This window comes from Crocodylus siamensis, chromosome 12, assembly GCF_052110815.1.
Source record: "Crocodylus siamensis isolate JL-2025a chromosome 12, ASM5211081v1, whole genome shotgun sequence".
Taxonomy (NCBI): domain Eukaryota; kingdom Metazoa; phylum Chordata; order Crocodylia; family Crocodylidae; genus Crocodylus; species Crocodylus siamensis.
This window is the reverse complement of record NC_143406.1, coordinates 1829331-1847263: the sequence shown is the minus strand read 5'-3', so window position 1 is coordinate 1847263 and position 17933 is coordinate 1829331. Positions and strand designations below refer to the sequence as shown.

At 54.8% G+C, this 17933-nt stretch overlaps 1 protein-coding gene across 1 annotated transcript; it reads right to left on the bottom strand.

The window, feature by feature from the left end:
• SH2D5 (SH2 domain containing 5) lies at nucleotides 1–17455 on the bottom strand. Its single transcript, XM_090023983.1, has 10 exons — nucleotides 17350–17455; nucleotides 11151–11268; nucleotides 9098–9178; nucleotides 8583–8657; nucleotides 7613–7759; nucleotides 6275–6523; nucleotides 5103–5277; nucleotides 3949–4054; nucleotides 2878–3037; nucleotides 1–2247 (listed from the first exon to the last, which is right to left on the bottom strand). Exons 2-10 carry the CDS (start codon nucleotides 11232–11234, stop codon nucleotides 2026–2028), a joined length of 1299 nt encoding a protein of 432 aa, XP_089880109.1. The 5' UTR covers nucleotides 11235–11268; nucleotides 17350–17455; the 3' UTR covers nucleotides 1–2025.
• Nucleotides 17456–17933: the final 478 nt, after the last annotated feature.

Below are 17933 nucleotides of genomic sequence, written 5' to 3'. Positions count from 1 at the left end.
TTCTATTTCACTACCCTTAAGAAAAGAAACAAACCAACCCAAAAACATGTGCTTGTTGTACCAGCCTGCCAAAGGGGCTGGCAAATCCAGAGTTTTAAGGCATGGGTTGAAGGCATTAAGTTTTCCATCTACTGACGCCTCTGGGAAATTCTATGAAATATGAACTTTCATTTCTATCCAGGAAAAATTTTACAATCTTTTCTCCAATGCCTGATGAAGGGTGTTTGTGCCCGAAAGCTTGCAATTAAAGATTTTTTTTTTTTTTTTGCAAAAATCTTGTGGGTCTAATAAAAGATATCACCTCTACCACGAGTCCCGATTGCCTTTTAACTCATCACAAGAGCTTGGGCAGCTCATCAGCACTTGGCCAACAAACCTGGACACAACTAGATAGAAGCCAGACACATCCCATCCCTAGGTGAGAGCCGATATGCAAGATTACAGTGCCTCTACCAGGAGTGGAAGCTGCAGGTACTTAGCACCTCTGAGAAATGAGGAATCAGGTCCTTAGCACTGGTTTAACATTAGAATGGTTCCAGTTCTACCAGCTCAGCAGAAGGCAAGGAAAGGGTCCGCACAGAAGGCAGTTCCCACATGAGTGAGTCTTCTGCTAATCTGGAAGCTTGAAGGGGAAGAGAAGCATTTAGACAAGAAAAGGAGCGGGGTGAAAGTGCCTTGTCATACAACGTTTGGTTTGGGGAGACACCAAGGACATGGCAAATGGGACCAAAAACCATAAAACAATTTCAGGGAAGAATCCCAAGCATAAGCAAACTGCACAGCCACCACTGCTGTCAGCCTATCCTCCTGTACAGGGGTGTTGGTCTGTCCTCTGCATAAGGTAGTTTTAAAAGCTGCTTGGTTAGTTCCTAGGTTTTAATAACTGTGATTTTATAGTGCCCACCCTGCTACAGTATCCTGTATAATGTCCAGCAAGTGTTCACTAGCCTGCCACAGGTGCTACATTTCTGCTAAGAAGAGAGTTTCAGGGGCCAGTTGGCTCCAGGGTATTAGATAACACATCAGAAAGCAAGAGTAAAATCCCAGCTGCATGCAGCTGCATTGACCATTTATGCCCATTTTTCATCCAGTCCCAAGTGCTCTGGGGCTAGGGAGTAAAATATTTCAGTCTCATTGTACTAGAAATATCTTTTTTAGCCTCTGAAAAGCGCATGTGTAACCCTGCTGTTCAATGCAGCCTGTGTCCTTGCCTGACTTATCCGTAGAGGGTGAGTGTTACAGCTCTCAGCTATAGGACCTGCTCCTTCGGATGGAGCTGTAGTAGATTCATACTTTTGATCCTGAAGGTTCAAGTTCACTCCTCAGCCTGCACCAAGTTACAAGCCACCACACTTGGACTTGTACAGATGGCAACCGTTCCAATGTGAACAGCAATATCAAGAAGTACTGTGAAGAACCCTGAAGGGCAGCTGTGTTTTGGGAAGGGGCTATGTAAAAACAGATCCCTTCTATGCACCAGGTCTACTTTCTCTGCATTCAGCTACGCTGTGGATGGGTGAATATACCAAGGGCCCAGTCCTGCTGCCATTGAAGTTGGTGGCCATTCAATGGAAACAGGATCAGGCATGGAGCAAACTACCCAGGATCACACAATAGGCACCATTTGTTGCTGCCTCGGACTTTCGATCATGTGCAAAGAGAGGTGTAAAATGCTACCAAACAGGAGTTCTGTACTCCTGTGCACCGACCGGTGCTGACTGATAACTCAACTAGCCTGAAACAGATCCCAGTGTCAAAGTGAAGACAGGTTAATATTCCTCAGAGATCAGATATTAGGGCTATTACCTGGAGCAATGACTGCTAATATTAGAAGTGCAAACTTGAACACCCATCCCCTTCCTCTCCCCTACCCTCCACAACACAGAATGAGAGATAAAGGCTAGCAGACGAGGATGGCCAAAATAGGAAGCATAGGTGCACCTTGGACAGCGGGGCTGGCTTAGCACAATTCCACGCATCTGCCAGAAACGTCAGAGAGGGCCAAGTCTCAAAGCTGAGCAAACATTAGCCCAGCTCCTGTTGGACTATTGGAGATTTGCTGGGGCTGCAAACCCACCGGGTCGGTCGCGGACTCAGCTCTTCCCTCCAGCCGTTCTCCACAGCACAGTCTTGCTCTTCATAGCAGTGGTTCATGCGGCCTGCAGTCAGACAGCAGAAAACCCCCCCTTGGATCCCGGAGTAATGTTCCAACAGCGCCTCCATGCAGGGGAACTCGGCGTTCAAATGCTTCAAGAGTTGAGAGAGAGAGAGAGAGAGAGAGAGAGGATTTGAAAAAACCCAGCTTAGAACTGACTTCCTGCTATAGCAAACAAAACAGACAGTACGACAGCACGCCTGGCTCCTGCATATAGGAATCCTTCTGAGAGCAAATCACCTCCACCATTCGTAGACAATGTGCAAGCCAGAGACTCCAATGCTCTGAGCTCAGCACCTTCAACCCCTCCCAAATCCTCTTTGAAAGGAGAGATGGCCATTTCCATCACAGCAACAGGCACAACCCGCTGAAGCACAGCAACGTGGTGAAGTTGGCTGGCCGAGTCTACTGCTGAGAGGACTTAATTATACGAGGTTCTTGATGTAAGCAGCCTCAGAGAAGGTGTTGTAATATTAAAGCCTCACAGCATCTCCACGAGGTGTCACTCCCCATTTTCCAGGTGGGGAAACCAAGGGGCAAAGGCAACTTAACTTATCTCCACGCTACATGTAAGCCGGGATGGAACCCACGGGCCGCTAGAGAGGCCAAGTAGGTAGCCCTGGACTCTCGAACAAACACGCGTCTCGGCTATGGCCAGAAAGAGAAGAATCTTGACCAGCTCAGATGGCAATGGAGTCGCTCGGCCCCCAAGACCCCCTTACCTCCACGCAGTACTTGCCCTGGTGGTTTTTGAAGATGTTGTAAGGAATGACACCGCACTGCGTTCTCACCGACAGGCACCACTGATTGGCCGATCCTGGCTCTGCTCGAAGGAGGAAGGCTCCTAGAACGTCTTTGCTCAGGAGCTCGATCCCACAGTCCCTGTGGGACAGGTGGGAAAAGGTAGGACAAGAGGCATTGCACGGGAGTCTGGGAAGCTCTCCTCCCCCCACCCAGAGATCAGTCCGCTCATCCAGAACGGGGTCTGCTCTTGGGGTATGACCAACTTGAGGAGGAAGCTCTGCAAAACACGCAGATGAGATGAGACTGTGCTGGACACTTCTTCCACTTCCTAGAAAGGGGCCACATGCAGGTCCCCTTCACCAAGACGGGCCATGGAACTTCAGGCTACTTTGTACACGGGGGTATGGCGAGGAAGATTTAGTGACATGGAAGGTTTTGGCTTTTCCAAGATGCAGATGAAAATCAGAGACAGAAATGAGGCATGGGCTTTCCTCGCCGGCTGCTCTGACTAAGGCCATTAAGGATGGCCCTAAGCAGAGGTCTCTTCCTCTGTGTTGACAAGGATGGTCTCTTTCTATTTGGACAAGAGCAGATGAAAAAGATTATGGCAGACAGCACAGAGGCTAAAGCCGCCACTGCTGCATGGAGGAAATAAGACTGGATACATACTCTGCGCCAACATGTTTGGACAGCATCACCTTGCAGTCACCAAATTTTTCTTCAGCTTTGTTGCCCCATAAAGGCACCACATTAACTAGATATGCTGGGCCCGCCTTTAGCATCTGGCTTACGTAAGATGACAACACCATGTTACTGCTACCAGCTAGTGCCAACAGTCTTTTTGCTCAAGAGGTAGAGGTCACTGCTTTTCTTTTTGCTGAATGTGCTGTGTTCAGCCCCGGCTGAAGAGCCAAGAGGAGGTCATTCACAATAGAGGGGTTAATGCACAGAAAATGGACTGACTTCCTCCCTAACACAGAGGAGGTAAGGGATGGGAAAGGCAGGTGAATGGTAGAAGTGCCAGGAAACCTGCAGAGCCAAGTACTCACCTGGCAATCCCAGAAAAAGACCAGGTGTTCTCCATCAGGATGCTCTCATTTTCTGTCAGGTAAACCAAGTTGCTCTTGCCACCCTTGTTATCCCAGCCTGTGTGAACTGCAGTGACAAGAAGGAGATGCAGGTTTAACAAGCAGACATCAAAGAAGCAGAACCTCACTTTTCAACAAGTTATTTTCCCGATAGCACAGTTACAAATCTACCTAAATTTTTATGGTGTCCTCATCACTGCCTGTCCAAGGGACTCTATCCTGGCCTTAGAGAGGTTGCTATACAAAGACTCTCTCTTAACAGGTCCTCACAGCTGACTTGTGTGACGGAAAATGAGAACACAATAGTATTCGTTTCCCCTTACTGTAGCTGTATGATTTATCATAGGAGGTCATCAGGCCTCTTGGGCCACAAAGGGTATGGCTAGACCACACCTCCAGAGCAGGGATGCTCTTGAGTACACCCCATCCATCCACTCCTGCTCACACGCACCAAACCTGTTTGGTGCGGGGGGGGCAACCCCAAAATGGCTTCCCTCTAGATCTCTATCAAGACAGACAGAGATGCTGTTGCCTGCTCCAGGGGCATGCCTGGCAGGGCAGTTATCAGCCTCACCACTGCATTTCCGGGTTTGGTGCACGTTCCCAAGCAGGCCCTGCCCACTGCGCGTGTCCCTCCCAGGAGCACCAAGGACGCAGAGCTTTCTGTGCCTCCATTCCACCCTCCTCCAATTGACATGAACTGAGCTTTGCAAGATGGTCTGGTAGCATCAGGTGAAAGCACAACATGCTCAGCACACGCTTTCAGATACGTTACAAGATGGTTTGTTTGTTGATGGGCTGGCCTAGGAGCCCAAGGTTTGTCCTTGAGTAGTTAGTTGCAAGGACTAAAGATGACTTCCGCCTTCCTGAAGGTGCTGCAGTCGCTCAAGGCATAGCAGACAAGAAACCCCCATTACACACAAAGCAGCATCCACACAACCAGTGGGCCATGAACAGCCCCTCTAGTCACTCCTGGCTCTATAGAAGCATACAGTGGCCACAGGCATAGCATTTTCATTGAGAAGTCATGATGGACATAATTGAAGTCATCGTTTTTAAAAAAATACAAGTCCTTCCCCACCCCTGGTGCCTCCTGCCCTGCCCCTGTAACTCACACATTTCCCGGGCAGACTGATGAAGCTGGACCTCATAGCTGCAGTCCCGATAAGCCCCCGAGCGGATGACCTTGCTGCGAATTGCCTTCTTGCGCACCAGGATCGGGGAGTAGTATGGATTCCATGGGCGAGAGCTCCCCACATCCTCCCTCTCCTCCAGTTCCAGTCTCCTCTCCTACAGGCACAGGCCAGAGCAGATCTGTATCCATCACCAGCAGGAGATATTGCCAAACGGAAGAGCAAAACACTGCCCGGAGCACACAGCACCCCACACAAGAGGACAAGGCAAACCACATCCCAGCTCAGCCATGCTAAGCACATGGTTCCTGGTGGACTCCAGGCCCATTATGTGCCTGAGTCTGCAGAGACCAGGAAGGCATCCAACTCTGCTGAGCAATTAGCTTTAAAGGAGCCACACTAGCTCCAGTGTCATTTTGTGTTCCTGTCCTCTGCGCTGCAATGCCCTCTGGACGGCTCTCCCTTCTCCCTGATCATACGGAAAGGGTCCAGTTAACTCGTGGGCTAGAGATGCTGCTGGGCCTTCAGAGGACGGCCAGCTGTGAACAGATTTATAGGTGCCCCCTGAGATCAAAACCAGCACCGAGCTTCACAGTCTTGCTCACCTAATTTGTACATTGCTGTAGGGAAGCACTTCTGGGCTTCTGTTTCATCTGGGACCCCTCTGTATCCCGCATGGCCTCCACTCTCCAGCTTTACAGACACTCCTCACTTTCCCCCCATCCTCATTGTATCCAAAGGGGACTGGACATGCCTGCAAGCCTTTTGCAGAGGGCTGCCATGGGCCAAAGAAGGACCACGTTTCCCTCCCCAGGGCTGAGTGTGCTGCCTCAAGGAAGGAACCAGTCTTGCCAAGCAGTTCAGTAGGAAGCAATTTGCCTCGAGAACAACGGCCCGAATGCCGTCACTTGGCAGGTTGGCAGGCCAGCTCCAGCCCACAGGCGGTAGGTGGCTGCCCCCTGCTCTGGGACACTGGCTGGTTGGCTCTTTTGTTGCAGCTCCAGCTGTTGCCCATAGATGACAGGACCTCTACCATGGAAGAGTTCCCCATGGCCTTTGCTCCCCCACCCCTCAGCATGGTCAATGATGGGAGGAAAGACACCCAAAGCCTGGGAGGCAGATTGCAGCAACACCCCAAGGAAGAGCCCACTTACCACGCTGCCCAAGGAGCCCGAGTCGGTGGGACAGGGGAGCCTGCGGAAGGACACCAGCGCGTTGACGTTCTGGGAAACCTCCTCTGGATTGAGTGGCTCTCTCACCACTCCGGCCCCCAGGGGCACTCCCAGCAGCCTCCCTGGCTCCCCCGGGGCAGGGCTAGCAGGGGGCTTGGCCTGCTCCTCGGGGTGCACGAGGAGGTAGTAGAGCTGGAACGAGCGGCACAGAAGCAGATGCAAGATCTGGACCTGGCAGGAAGAAAAGCCATTCCCTGTGAGACCAAGGGCACTTCCTCGCTGCTCAGCGTGGCAGTCCTCACCCTTCAGCCTGTTGCCCACGGCTGGGGCCCACCACACAGGCTCAACTGGTTTCCAGCTCAGATGATGACCCAGGACACACCAGAGGATCCTTCAACCTCTGGGCCCTGAGACAGGGCTGCATGTGCCTGGGAATGCTTCTGTGCTGAGGGTCACCACGCACTCTTCTTTCACTGATGAGCTCCTTTGGCAAAGATTCATGTCCCACAGGAGCTCACCAGGTGCGGGGAGCCCTATCTGCCCCACCCACAGAGGTAGGTGTGCCCCACCACACTGACATGCATTCCCTTCAAAGTGCATTTTCATTAGTCATCTGACTCAGCTGAGCTCTGGACCAAGTAACAAGACACCTTTAGCCAAGTGGGGGGTGGGGGGGGGGTCCCCTCCTGTAGCTAACATGCAAGTTAGACTTCAAGGAGCAGAAACTGAGCTTATGGGGGAGTTGGGGGCAGGAGGAAGGCCTGCAGGACTCGATGTGAACTAAGTCAGAGACAGTGCCCTTTCTCAGCAGAGCCAAGATACAGTGCTATATGGACAGTCTGAGCCCGAGATAACACGTAAGGAAACAATCAAGAGAGAAGAACCACCTCTGTGGTGTTAGGCTATTCAGCAAGAAGCCAAGGGTACTGGCAAATGATAGACCAAGTGATGCCAGAGCAGACTGGCATTGGCACGTTGCTTAAAAGGGCAACAACAAGGAGGAGCATGCTGTGAACAACCTGCCCACCTTTTAGAGCTGCCCCCAGGATGAGGACAGCAGTGCTGGGGGGCACTGCTATGCCAAGGAGCAGCTATTGTCTCCTGTCTGTAGCTTGGGGTAGGTCACAGTGGGGTGGATAGACGAAGCTGCTGCAGTTCTACATGTAAGAGTTAGAGGGCAGGGCACTGCTTTTAAGTGGAGAGTGCATCCCCAGTAAGCTGAGGGCACACGGGGGCCTGGAGCCTGTGCAGTACTGAAGCTTATGGCAGTCCAGGCACAGAGGAACCAGGTCCCATTAGACGCACACACATGCTGGGTACCTCTCCAGGCTGGCTCCCCACAAAGAGGTGGCAGAAGAGCTTGCTGGCTGGGCTGCGTGGATTTCGTGACACAAAGGCAAACTGACAGTCTGTGGGCCTCCACGTGGAGTAGAGGATCCGTCTCAGGGCATGAGCCATCAGCAGCGTCTGAAAGAAAAGGAGCGGAGAACACGGGCTCTGCAGCTAACAGCAGGGCAAGGGCCAACCCTCTGCCAGGCTGCCCTGCTGCAGTCCTTTCCTGGCGTCGAGAAGCTGAGGAGTGAAGAATCCCACCGGAGATCCTGGTCTCTTGTGTCAGCTGGGTCTGTGTCAACAGAGCCAGTGCTGCTTGGGCTGTCAGCAAGGCCTGAAACTGGGACTTCCAGGCCAAGACTAGTGTTGGCACGGCAGAAGTAAGTCCCCACCCCAGAAGCAGCTGCAGACTCAAGCTTGGAGACCATCTGCCACTAGTCCTCAGAGGACTGGCTCTGTTCTCCACAGTGGGCTGCATTAAGCGTTATGCTGAGAAACAGCACCACCCCACAACTGCTGCAGGAAACCCGTGCCCTTGTGCTAGGGAACTGCTCCCCAACCCCAGTCTAGAGGGGCGATGCCCCCCTCCCCATTGCCTAGCAGCCTTGGTTTGAATCCGGAACCATTTGGACCGCATCTCTAGGCTTTACAGAAGCAATTCTTAGCCAGGGTGGCACCGCAAACACCTGTGCACAAATCGCAAAATAAACCCAGAGATTGCAAATAGGGATTGACTGGGTCAAAAACACTCTGGCCAGTTGTGGCCTCTCTGAGTTATTTGCAGCAGCAAAATTGCTCTGTTGTTTTTCTGTAGTCAAAAAAAAAAAAAAAAAAAAATCGGTGCAAACTAAGAGCCGGCTTTTTCTGCAGGGTGCCTCAAGTCTGATGGGGATGGGAACCCCTGCTCCACAGGTTTGCATCTCACGCGCACACGGCGCTGTGTGCTGATACACCTTACCTCCCCCTCAGCACTGTAGATCTTCAGGCCCTGCAGACTGAACTTCACGACGACAGATCTCCGTCTAGGACAGTCCTGTATCCAGAGGGAAAGTGTGAGAATCCTATTCAGTCATCCCCATCCTGGCCCTGCTGGGGAAGGCAGGTGTTTGTGGCTTCCAGCCTGTCCTGCCTGGATCTGCTGGCCAGGGTTGAGATCCCTGCATTCACAAGCCAGGTGGAGTACTAGTAGGGCGAGGAAGGGGCTCCTCAGCTGCGGGGCTCTGCGGGTCACCTCTGGGATGCAGCAAGCTGCTCCTGACACCAGAGCAGCTTGAAGAGCTCCAAGCCGATATGTTCTCCTACAAGTCACACAACCAGTTCGTCTTTCCTGCTCCCAGATCTCTTGGGGTGGGAGACCTTTCTGTGGTGTAAACCCAGCAGCAGCAGCTGTGGGCGTCTCCCAGTTACATGAGGACCCTCTTCCAGGAGTTTACCGAATAACCTGCCCCTCCGCGATGGTCAAAGTCCCCTGACCTTCAGAGCCTGGAGTTGCTGCTCAATCATCCACACCTTCTGCTGGAGTTCCAGGTCCTCCACAGTGAATGAGCCCACGTACTGGGGGAGAGAGGAAAGTCTCACCACAGGCAATGGGGGTTAATGCTTTTCAGTCTAATAAATGCCAAATAAAGCCCCGTTCGAGGTGCGGGGGGCAGAGCCAGCCTCAGCAGGGCTGGGCTCTTCCCACAGGTGAAACCAAGCTGGAACATGCCAGTGCCTCGGTTTCCAGACAGTGCTGCTTTTCTCATCCCCGCCCCGTTGTTAGCTGCCTCTGTATTCCAGCTTTCCACCTCCCGCAGGTTTCTGCCGCACCAGGAGACATCGTACCAGCACCCGGCAGACCTCGCTTCACCAGCCACTTGCTGCGTAGCCCGGAGTGAGGCAAGTCCCATCCTCCTCTTTTAGTCCTCCCACCTAAAATGTCCCTGCCATCCAAAGGACACAGAAGCTGCCATCACTTTGCATCTAGCAGTAACTACTTGAGAAGCCATTTCCCAGGGATTTGGGAGACTGTATTAACCAGCACAGGAAATCCAGGTGCCCCATGCTCCTTCACACACACACCCACATGGATCCATTACTCCAGATTCAGGCACATTCAGGCTCACGGGTTGGGGAAGAGAGGGCTGACTTCAAGATCTGAACATGGATCTGAATGTTGTATATGAGCCCCAGCTCTGATTCTGACTGGAGATTGCACATCTCCAAGGAGAGGGGTTATTTCTGTCCCCCCAAGCCTCTTCTTGTGGCTTTAGATTTTGAGGAGCGCGGGGACAGATGTGCTAGAGCGGACAGCAGACGTCACCTCAAATGGCTAGAGGCTCTTCACGCTCTTACGTGTCAAGTGGAGCTGCCTTGTGGCGTAAGTAGCCCTAAACACCCGGTGTGATTTACCACTTCCATCAGCCAGGCCTACTCTTCGCCCGGATGCCGGGAGGGCAGAAGGAAACAGGTCCCCGGGCTGGTAAAGCAGGAGTCAGCACCCAGCGGCTGGAGTGGCTGCTCTACAGAAAAGGTTGCAGCATCCATTACAGCCCCCGGCAGTGCAGCCCTGCCCCAATAACCCTGAGCAATAACCCTCTGCTACTTCGGGATGAACTGGGACAGAGCTGAGTAAGACGCGGTTTCATTCACAATGCATCGCACTGCAGAAGTGGCCTTGGCAAAGAGGGAGGAAGACGCGGGCTGGGCTAACAGCTGATTTTTCCTTGGCTACCCACGGCGAGTTCTGCATTGCTATGGTTACTGCTGCTCTCACAACCACCAATACCTTCCCACAGGGGCCTTCTCCCAGGTAAGAGGGGTCACTGCTCTGCTCTTCCTGCAGCGACCCCCAACAGATCACCGTGGCGTGATAAGGGCTGTCGCCGGCATCATGAAGGATGCCAGCTGCCTCGTAGCCCCTGGGAGAGCAGGGGGGCAGTTGTGTCCAGTTACACAGCAGAACGGAGACTGAATGAGACCTTGCCTCTTGCTCTCTCCAGCTTCTCAGCGCCCACGGCAAACATGGGCAGACAGAGGAGTCCCCAAAAAACATAAAGGCATGTTGGACTTAGTGAAAACGACTGCCTGCGTTACCATTGCTCAGAGGCAGTGAGGCAGCACCCTGCTCTTAGGAGAAAACTGAGCCAGGGCGAGAAATCATTTGCCCCAGGCCATACAGTTTTTAATCCCATCTGCTGCCTTCCTGCTTTGGGGGAAAAGAAGGGGAAGGAATCCCGCCCTCCCTTGGGAGCTGGAAAACTCAGGCTCAGTCCCCAGCTCTGCCTGCATGAGCACGGACAAATCATTGCGTCCCTCTGGGCCCCCCCAGGAGGCCTGTGCTGACTCTCAGGGACGTCGTGAGGCAGGCAGAGGGTATGAAGCCAGGGGCCAGGGAAGTCCCTTAGATAGATACCCACCCCTTCCCTGCTGCCACACCATCACGCCTTGCCTCTAGGCTGCCAGGCCTAAAACCTTTGGGTGTTGCCATGACCCTGCTAAAGGCTGAACACAGCAGCAAGGGCTTAGGGTCCATCCAGGATCTCACCTCAGCAAATCTGGTGATGACCCTGGCTCTCTGTTGGTGCAGCGCCGATTCGGGTCCCCTCCCATTCCCTGTTTTCTTCTTCATGACGACTACGGCCTCTTCGGTCCTGTCCCTGCAGCTAGGAAGGAGAGGAGGGTGAGCTCTGTGTTCTGCAGGGTTGTTTTTAGCCTACGGGAAGAGCCGTACCCTTCGTACCACGCAGGCGAGCCGGTGGGAGCAAAGAGCCCCGGGGCAGGTTACCCCAGGGTTAACAGCCCTCGTTCCGCATCAAGATTCCCTCATTTGGCTTCCCATCCACCCACGATTGTGGAGCTCGGCGCAAGCAGCCTCCCCCAGACGCAGGGCTTCGTTTGGACCGGGAGGTGCGAGCAGCAGCCGCCCCGGCTCTGTCGGAAGCGCGCTGCACTCGCGCGCTCCTACGTGCTGTTGTTATACGCCGTCTTGGCTGAGCTCCATGCCAGATATTTTACTGCAAGTGGAAAGAACAAGGGAGAGCGAGAGAGGGAGAGACAGGGTTGTTCGTGCAACCTGCCTGTAGGCGGGGATGGGAGCCGGCACTTTGCTTTGGAACGAATCCCCCGTGCACGCATCTGCAGGGAAGAACCGGAGCCTGCACGGGGCACTGCTGCCTCGAGGCACCAGAGGGGATGACCCCCCATTCGAGCCCTCCCATTGCCTCATTTGCCGTGGTCGTTCAGCTGCCCCAGAGCCCAGGGCAAGCAGCGCAAGACCCCTCCCGAGAGCCCAGAGCCACGGGCACGCACCTACGGATGGCGCCTATGGAGGAGCGGCTTTAGCCCGGGGCCTAGCGCTGTGGGGGGGCACATGGGCACGGAGAGCGCAGCGGCCAACGCTGCCAACGGGGGAAGTCCTTTGCCCTGCCTGCCTTTACGCAGGTGAGGGAGAGGGCATGCCTAGTGAGCAGACGCTGCTCCCCCCCAGTGCTGGAGGGGCCCCAGGCTAGGAGGTAAGGGGGGGTGGAGATGGGAAGGAAGGTGGGGGGCTACTCGGAGGTGGCTGTAGGCTTGGGGACGCAGCAGAGGAAGGGACGTAGAGGCACCACGGGTCAGGGGGGTCTGGGGGCAGATGAGACTGCTGTCATATAGGGTGCTGTGGTGGGCAAGGGTGGGAGGCGCGGGGAGCAGCGGGTGAGGACGGGGGCACAGACTGGCTGGAAGGCCCCTGTACAACATCCTCAAGGCACTGGCTTGGTCCCCCTGGGCTGAACACTGGTGCGCTGGCCTGGGAGCAGGGAAGGGGGAGCCTGGGGCCATGGTGGGCTCCGTTGCCAGCATCATTCAAGGGCCTCGCAATGCCCCTGGAGAGGCCCTGGGCCCTGGCCTGGGGATGGGCTGGGAGCTGGGCCGCCCCTTGAATCCACCAGCACCTTGGAGAGCAACCACCCGCCAACCCCTCCCCGCCCAGCACCCGCTTGTGTTGGGCAAGGGGGGCACAGTGGCAGGACAACCCAAATCCCTGGCTTGAGCCCTGGGCAGAGGGCAGTCAGCAGCGTGTGAACCCCTGTGTTAACGGGTTTCGCGCTGCAGCGAGAGTGAATCCCCTCTCAGGGAGGAGGTGTTTTTTCTGACACCCCCCAGCCCTTGTTGGCTCAAGCAGCCAGAGACTGCCCACAGCTGCCCCCCCATGACAAAATCAGCGGTGCTTCAAATAGGGCTCTACTGAAATATCGCGGTTCCAGCAGCTGCCCTGTGGCAAGCATCATCCTCCCCATTTCACAGAGGGACAAGCTGAGGCACTGTGAGGGGAAGCCACCTGCCCAAAGCTAAGGGTTAAGGGAGTTCCTGCTCCTCTGCCCTGTGCACAGGCCAGACTGGTGAATAGAGACCCCTCCAACTCCCCCCCCCCCAAAGCTTTGATGGCCATGATGCTACAACGCTGAACCCCCTCTGGCCGTTTAACACCACTTCACAGCCAAAGATACAGCAGGGGCAGGGGTTATAGGGCCGGGAACAGGTTAAAGACCCTGGATCGAAACCAGCTGGGGAAAAACACCATTTAAGGAGGCAGGTGCAGCAAAGGCCAATGCAATTATTTCTCCTTGAGCAGATCTGCAATCCCCAGGTGCCTCTCCTCCCGCACCACCAGAAGGGGAAGCACCGAGGGGGGGGAGGATTTTTGCATAACACACATAAACTCATTAACATCCAGCAAGCAATGAGCATCTGAAACAGCTCTCCGGATGAGACGCTGCTGCAGATCCAGACACCAGGCTCTGCCAAGGATGCCATCTAGCCCAGTATGCAGCTGAGGCTGCCTGGAAGAGGCCCGAATGGCTCTAATCTTTGTCTACCTCCTCCTCACCGGGGCTATCAACTACCAATCAATCAAAGGTGTCACTTTAAGAAAAAGGAAGGCCTGTGGCCTAATGACATGAGCACTGGCCCAGCAGAGACCTTCATTCCCCTTTGTCACTGCCACAGCCCTGACCTTGGGCAACTCACTTCACCTCCCATGTGTCTCACTTTTCCCCTCCCTCCCTGCAGAAATGGGGGACAGGGGGAAATGATACTAGGTTGGTTTTTTTTTTAAATCCCATGCTTCTGAAGAAACACTAGTAAAGTGCTAGGTCTGATTATTACTAAAAACATGGACCGAGTAACTGCTGCAGTGTTGCTCAAGTTTGGTGCCAGCCTGAAACTAGTCCCAAGAGGCAGGAGCTGCCCAGGTTGGATCAAGGAGGAATTAACCGTAGAGCCCGAGGGTAATCGAGGCACTAACGCCAGAGCCATGACACTGCCAGGTTTCTTAGCTGTGGCACGTTACCATCCCACCGGCAGGCAGAAGGCAAGGCAGGGGGGCCCCTTGGGGGCTTGCTCATCCAGAGAGGCATAAGCTTCTGTAGGTGACAGGTGCTGTGGACAGACCTGCGGAGAGCAGGGGCAGGTACGAAGCAATGGCGCTGCGGGGGTGCAGGGTGGAGATGCGAGGCATTCGCATACAACCACCAGACCCTGCCTAAAGGAGAGGGGTTATTTCTGTCCCCCCAAGCCTCTTCTTGTGGCTTTAGATTTTGAGGAGCTCGGGGACAGAAGCTGCTTCTCAGCCCAGCTGGCTTCTCCAGGGCAGGCGGATATTTTCAGTACGCAATTGCACAGCAAAGTGCAGGTCTACGGGAAGGAAACAAAATGAATTAAAATCCACACCAGAATCTTCTTCCATTGCAATTCAACTGGAGGGGAGCGCACTGGGGACAGCACGTCACCAGGCAGCGCCCACCTGAGTCCATGCTCCTCCTTGCCACTTGGACCTGAAGCTTCAACAAGCGCCAGTGCTCTTCTCTGGAGAGCTTCCTCCCAGCCCCCAGAAAACTACTCCAGAAAGCCCGGTCACACCAAGCAGAGCAGCCCCACCGGCCCCAGGCAGACGCGCTGGGGAACCAGGTTTGTTAAAGAGGGTTCAGTGTCTACGCGGCGAGGAGTCGCGGGGCCAGCAGGATAACAGCTAGGGCAGCGCCGTGCTGTGGCACTGCAGCTCTGGAAGCAAGAACTCCCGTCTGCAAGATGACTCGGGGAGGAAAGGCAAAATTGGGAATTTCAGTGTCCAGGCAGGACCCCTCCAGCCTCCTCCCTGCAGGGCTCTAATGGTTGACAACCCACCCGTCTCAGCCTGCAGCTGCCAGGGGCTTCTGCCTAATCGCAAGTACCCTGCTATTGTCCCCTGCGAGCAGGGCACTTTCCCCAAATATTCACTGAGCAAGTCCACGTCCCAAAAGCACCCAGGATGAGCTCCGTGGCAGCTCTAGGGACAGGGCCCCACTCCAGCATCCTCCTTCCTGGAGTCGGTTGCAGATGGCCCCAGATGGAGGCCTGAGCTGAGCTTCCTCATTCCCCCAACCCTGGGGGAGCAAGCAGCCCGAGAGGCGTCTCAGGAACGAGCGGGAGATGCAGAGAAAGCCTCCCATCCCCGAGCTCCCCCGGCCACCTCACCCAGCCAGATGAGCTCGGCTGGCTTTGCTTGGATCTACTCCTCATTTGTCATCCTGTCAGGCAGACGTGCACCTCGCCAGGGATCATCTGTTTAGCAGCAGTAACCCCAAGCCATCCATGAAATTGTTCTCCAGCAGGCAGCAGCAGGGGCCAAGCAGGGATCCCAGCGCAGACGGATGAGAGCTCGTCCCAGCGACCTTTGCCTGCTAATGCCAGCACCACTCTGGTGTCCCCCCATCACAGCCAGCCTCTCCCGGGTGGCAAAGCAGGGTCTAATAGCGAGAGCCTCCACAGGCAAGCCCCAGCCCCAAGCCACCATAAAAACAGATTCGACTCTGCAGCTCATGGCTACTTTGAGCTTACAAGACAACACTGCCACTTTTCCCCATTAGAGCCATTGAACGCTCCACTCTGGGACAGCTCAGACCCACCAGGAGCAGGGCAAGGAAAGCGGGCAGGAAAACATAGCATTCAAAAGACAGGCCTGCGTAGGGGCGCCCATCTCCCTAGCCAGCCAGGAGCATTTCTGGTTAGAAACCATAATTAGGTCACAGCCAGGATGTTCCCCAAACCACTCTGTTATAAATAAGACCTGTCATTGCTTTTCCTCACCTAGGCTTTTCTTTTCCTTCTAGATCCCCTTGCACTCTCCCCCTTCACATTGTTTCTCCTACAACCAACTGTTCGTCTCCCAAACGCTGTGACTTATTCCTGACATTCAGTTTTCTTTGGTATAGTCTCTCTTTTCATTCAGCCTACGCTGGGTCACACCACACATGCCTAGCGCTACCATCAGTTTTTCCCCTCTCCCCCTTAACAAGCAGTTGGTGCCGGGGGGCGGATGCAGGTCCAGTCCGCGCTGCGGATGTGGGCAATCGGGCCGGGGCTCAGGGAAAGCCACCCCCCAGCTGAAGGGAGAAGCCCCAGAGCTGTAGCAAGGAGGGGGCAAGCACCGAGCCTCTCCTGACCAACCTACCTGGCAGGCTTCAAGACCATGACTCACTCCTAAAGTAATTATAGGGCAGCTTGGCCTCCACGGCCCAGCCTACACCTATCCTTTCTGCCAGTCAGTCAATCTGGATTAAGGCTTTCTGCTCGCTACGTTCAAGCAGCAAACTCATCATCTCACTCCAGCCATCAGCCAGCATTGGCTGTTATCCTCTCTGAACCAGATCGGTAACTTAGAAAAGGCAGGCACCACGTGCCGTTAACAACTCCTTGAGCCGGGAGTTGAAGGGTGCCCATGTTGAGTAATGTTTTAGCTATCAAGTAATCTATGGCAGGGACAAGGGCTAAAGCAGCGGACCCAAGTAAGCCCTCCTTTCTACAACAAAGGAACCGCTGCAACTTTCCTGGACGTCTCCGGCAGTTGTCCAGACTCATCTTTCTCGTGTCTACTAAAATTGATCAGAAGTCGGCTTGAGCAATGCTGATTGCAGCTTAGACACCACCTCCCATGATAAGGAGCCTGCACCTCCCTACAGTCCTGACAGAGGCAGCTATCTGGGAAGTGACAGGGGAGATTAGGTCCCACACCCATGTCAGGAACCCGGCTCCAACAATGGTTGCCTGGACCTCTCATCTCCAGACCTCTTGGCAGCATTCCTGAGCAAGAGCTACACGCCAGATGCCACCAAGACAAAGCATCCTTTCTGGCCAGCTTGCAGCCTTTACAAGACTGCAGTGAGAAGCAGAGGAGAAAAATATGCCTTCCCTCCCCCCACGATACTGTGACTTTGCAAGATCCCCAAATCGGCTCAGGAGAAAACCACTGCAAGAACCACATACCAAGCGCAAGACATTTAGCAAGTGATCTTCACAAAGTGCAGGGTGCTGGGGAACGACTGAAATACATTCCCTCTCCGGAAAGGGGCTGAGCGTTTAAAGCCTACTGACAGATAGGGGTGAGGGGAAGAAAGAGAGGTTTCCTTAGCTTAAGACACTTGCCCCACAGTCGTCCCCCCCTCCCCCAGGTCCCTGCATAGGCAGCAGCTGCAATCACCAGGTTGCAAACGCCTCCTGAACAGGGGAGGTTTGCTCCATCAGTGCTGGCATTTGCAGTTACAGAGGGGGGACGAGGAAAGCCTGTTTTCCCCTGGATGCAGATCCTGGACACACGCATGCACCATTTTCTCCTCCCCCCAGGTCTCAGCATCTGCTCCCTTCACCCAGCCCCACCTATTCCTGGGCCTCCGGCAAGGCGGCCAGACAGCAGCGCAGGCAGCTGCCACCCCGCTGCAGCAGGCTCTTACCTTGGCCGCAGCTCCAGCCTCACCGGTGCTCCCAGGCCAGGGCAGCGGGGGCAGGCTCCAGCAGCAGGGAGTCAAGCATGCAGATGCCCCCAGGGCACGGGGGAGAGCGCCAGCCCCAGCCCCAGCTCCAAGGCCCCTCCGGCCTGTCCCCACAGGGGCACCCAGCCTAGAGCTGCCCCTGCCAGCCTCTGCCCATCCTGGGGGATGCAGCGCCCTCCCCCCTCCCCCATGTGCTGTCTGCAAGGAGCAAACAGCATCACCTGGACCAGCGCATCCCCCCCGCCAGCCAATCCACGGCGGGGAAGGCGAAGCCACGCCCCTTCCCCAGAATCAAGTTGTCAATGAAATCCCCCCCGAAAAGTACCGCAACCCCGCAAGCCTTAAAGGGCCACACGCCTCAGAGTCCGCAGCTGACATCTCTCAGCCTCTTTGGAAAGGGGAGTTTTTTTGGAAGGGGGGTTGTGGCACAGCCTGTCCTGGTGCCCCCAACTGGCAAACTCGATCTGCTGGCAAAATGGATCCCGTCCAGGATCAGGGCCAGGCTCCCCGCTCCAAGTGGTGCTGAGCTCTGCTGTGCTGCCAAG

Bases quoted from the DNA above. Each gene is read 5' to 3' on its own strand.
- SH2D5 (XM_090023983.1), bottom strand. From the start codon at position 11,234: ATGAAGAAGAAAACAGGGAATGGGAGGGGACCCGAATCGGCGCTGCAC. The intron at 5,278-6,274 runs GTAAGTGGGCTC...CTGTGCCTGTAG, and splicing joins CGGGCTCCTTGGGCAGCGTG to GAGAGGAGACTGGAACTGGA. The intron at 2,248-2,877 runs GTAAGGGGGTCT...CAACTCTTGAAG, and splicing joins AGGGCAAGTACTGCGTGGAG to CATTTGAACGCCGAGTTCCC.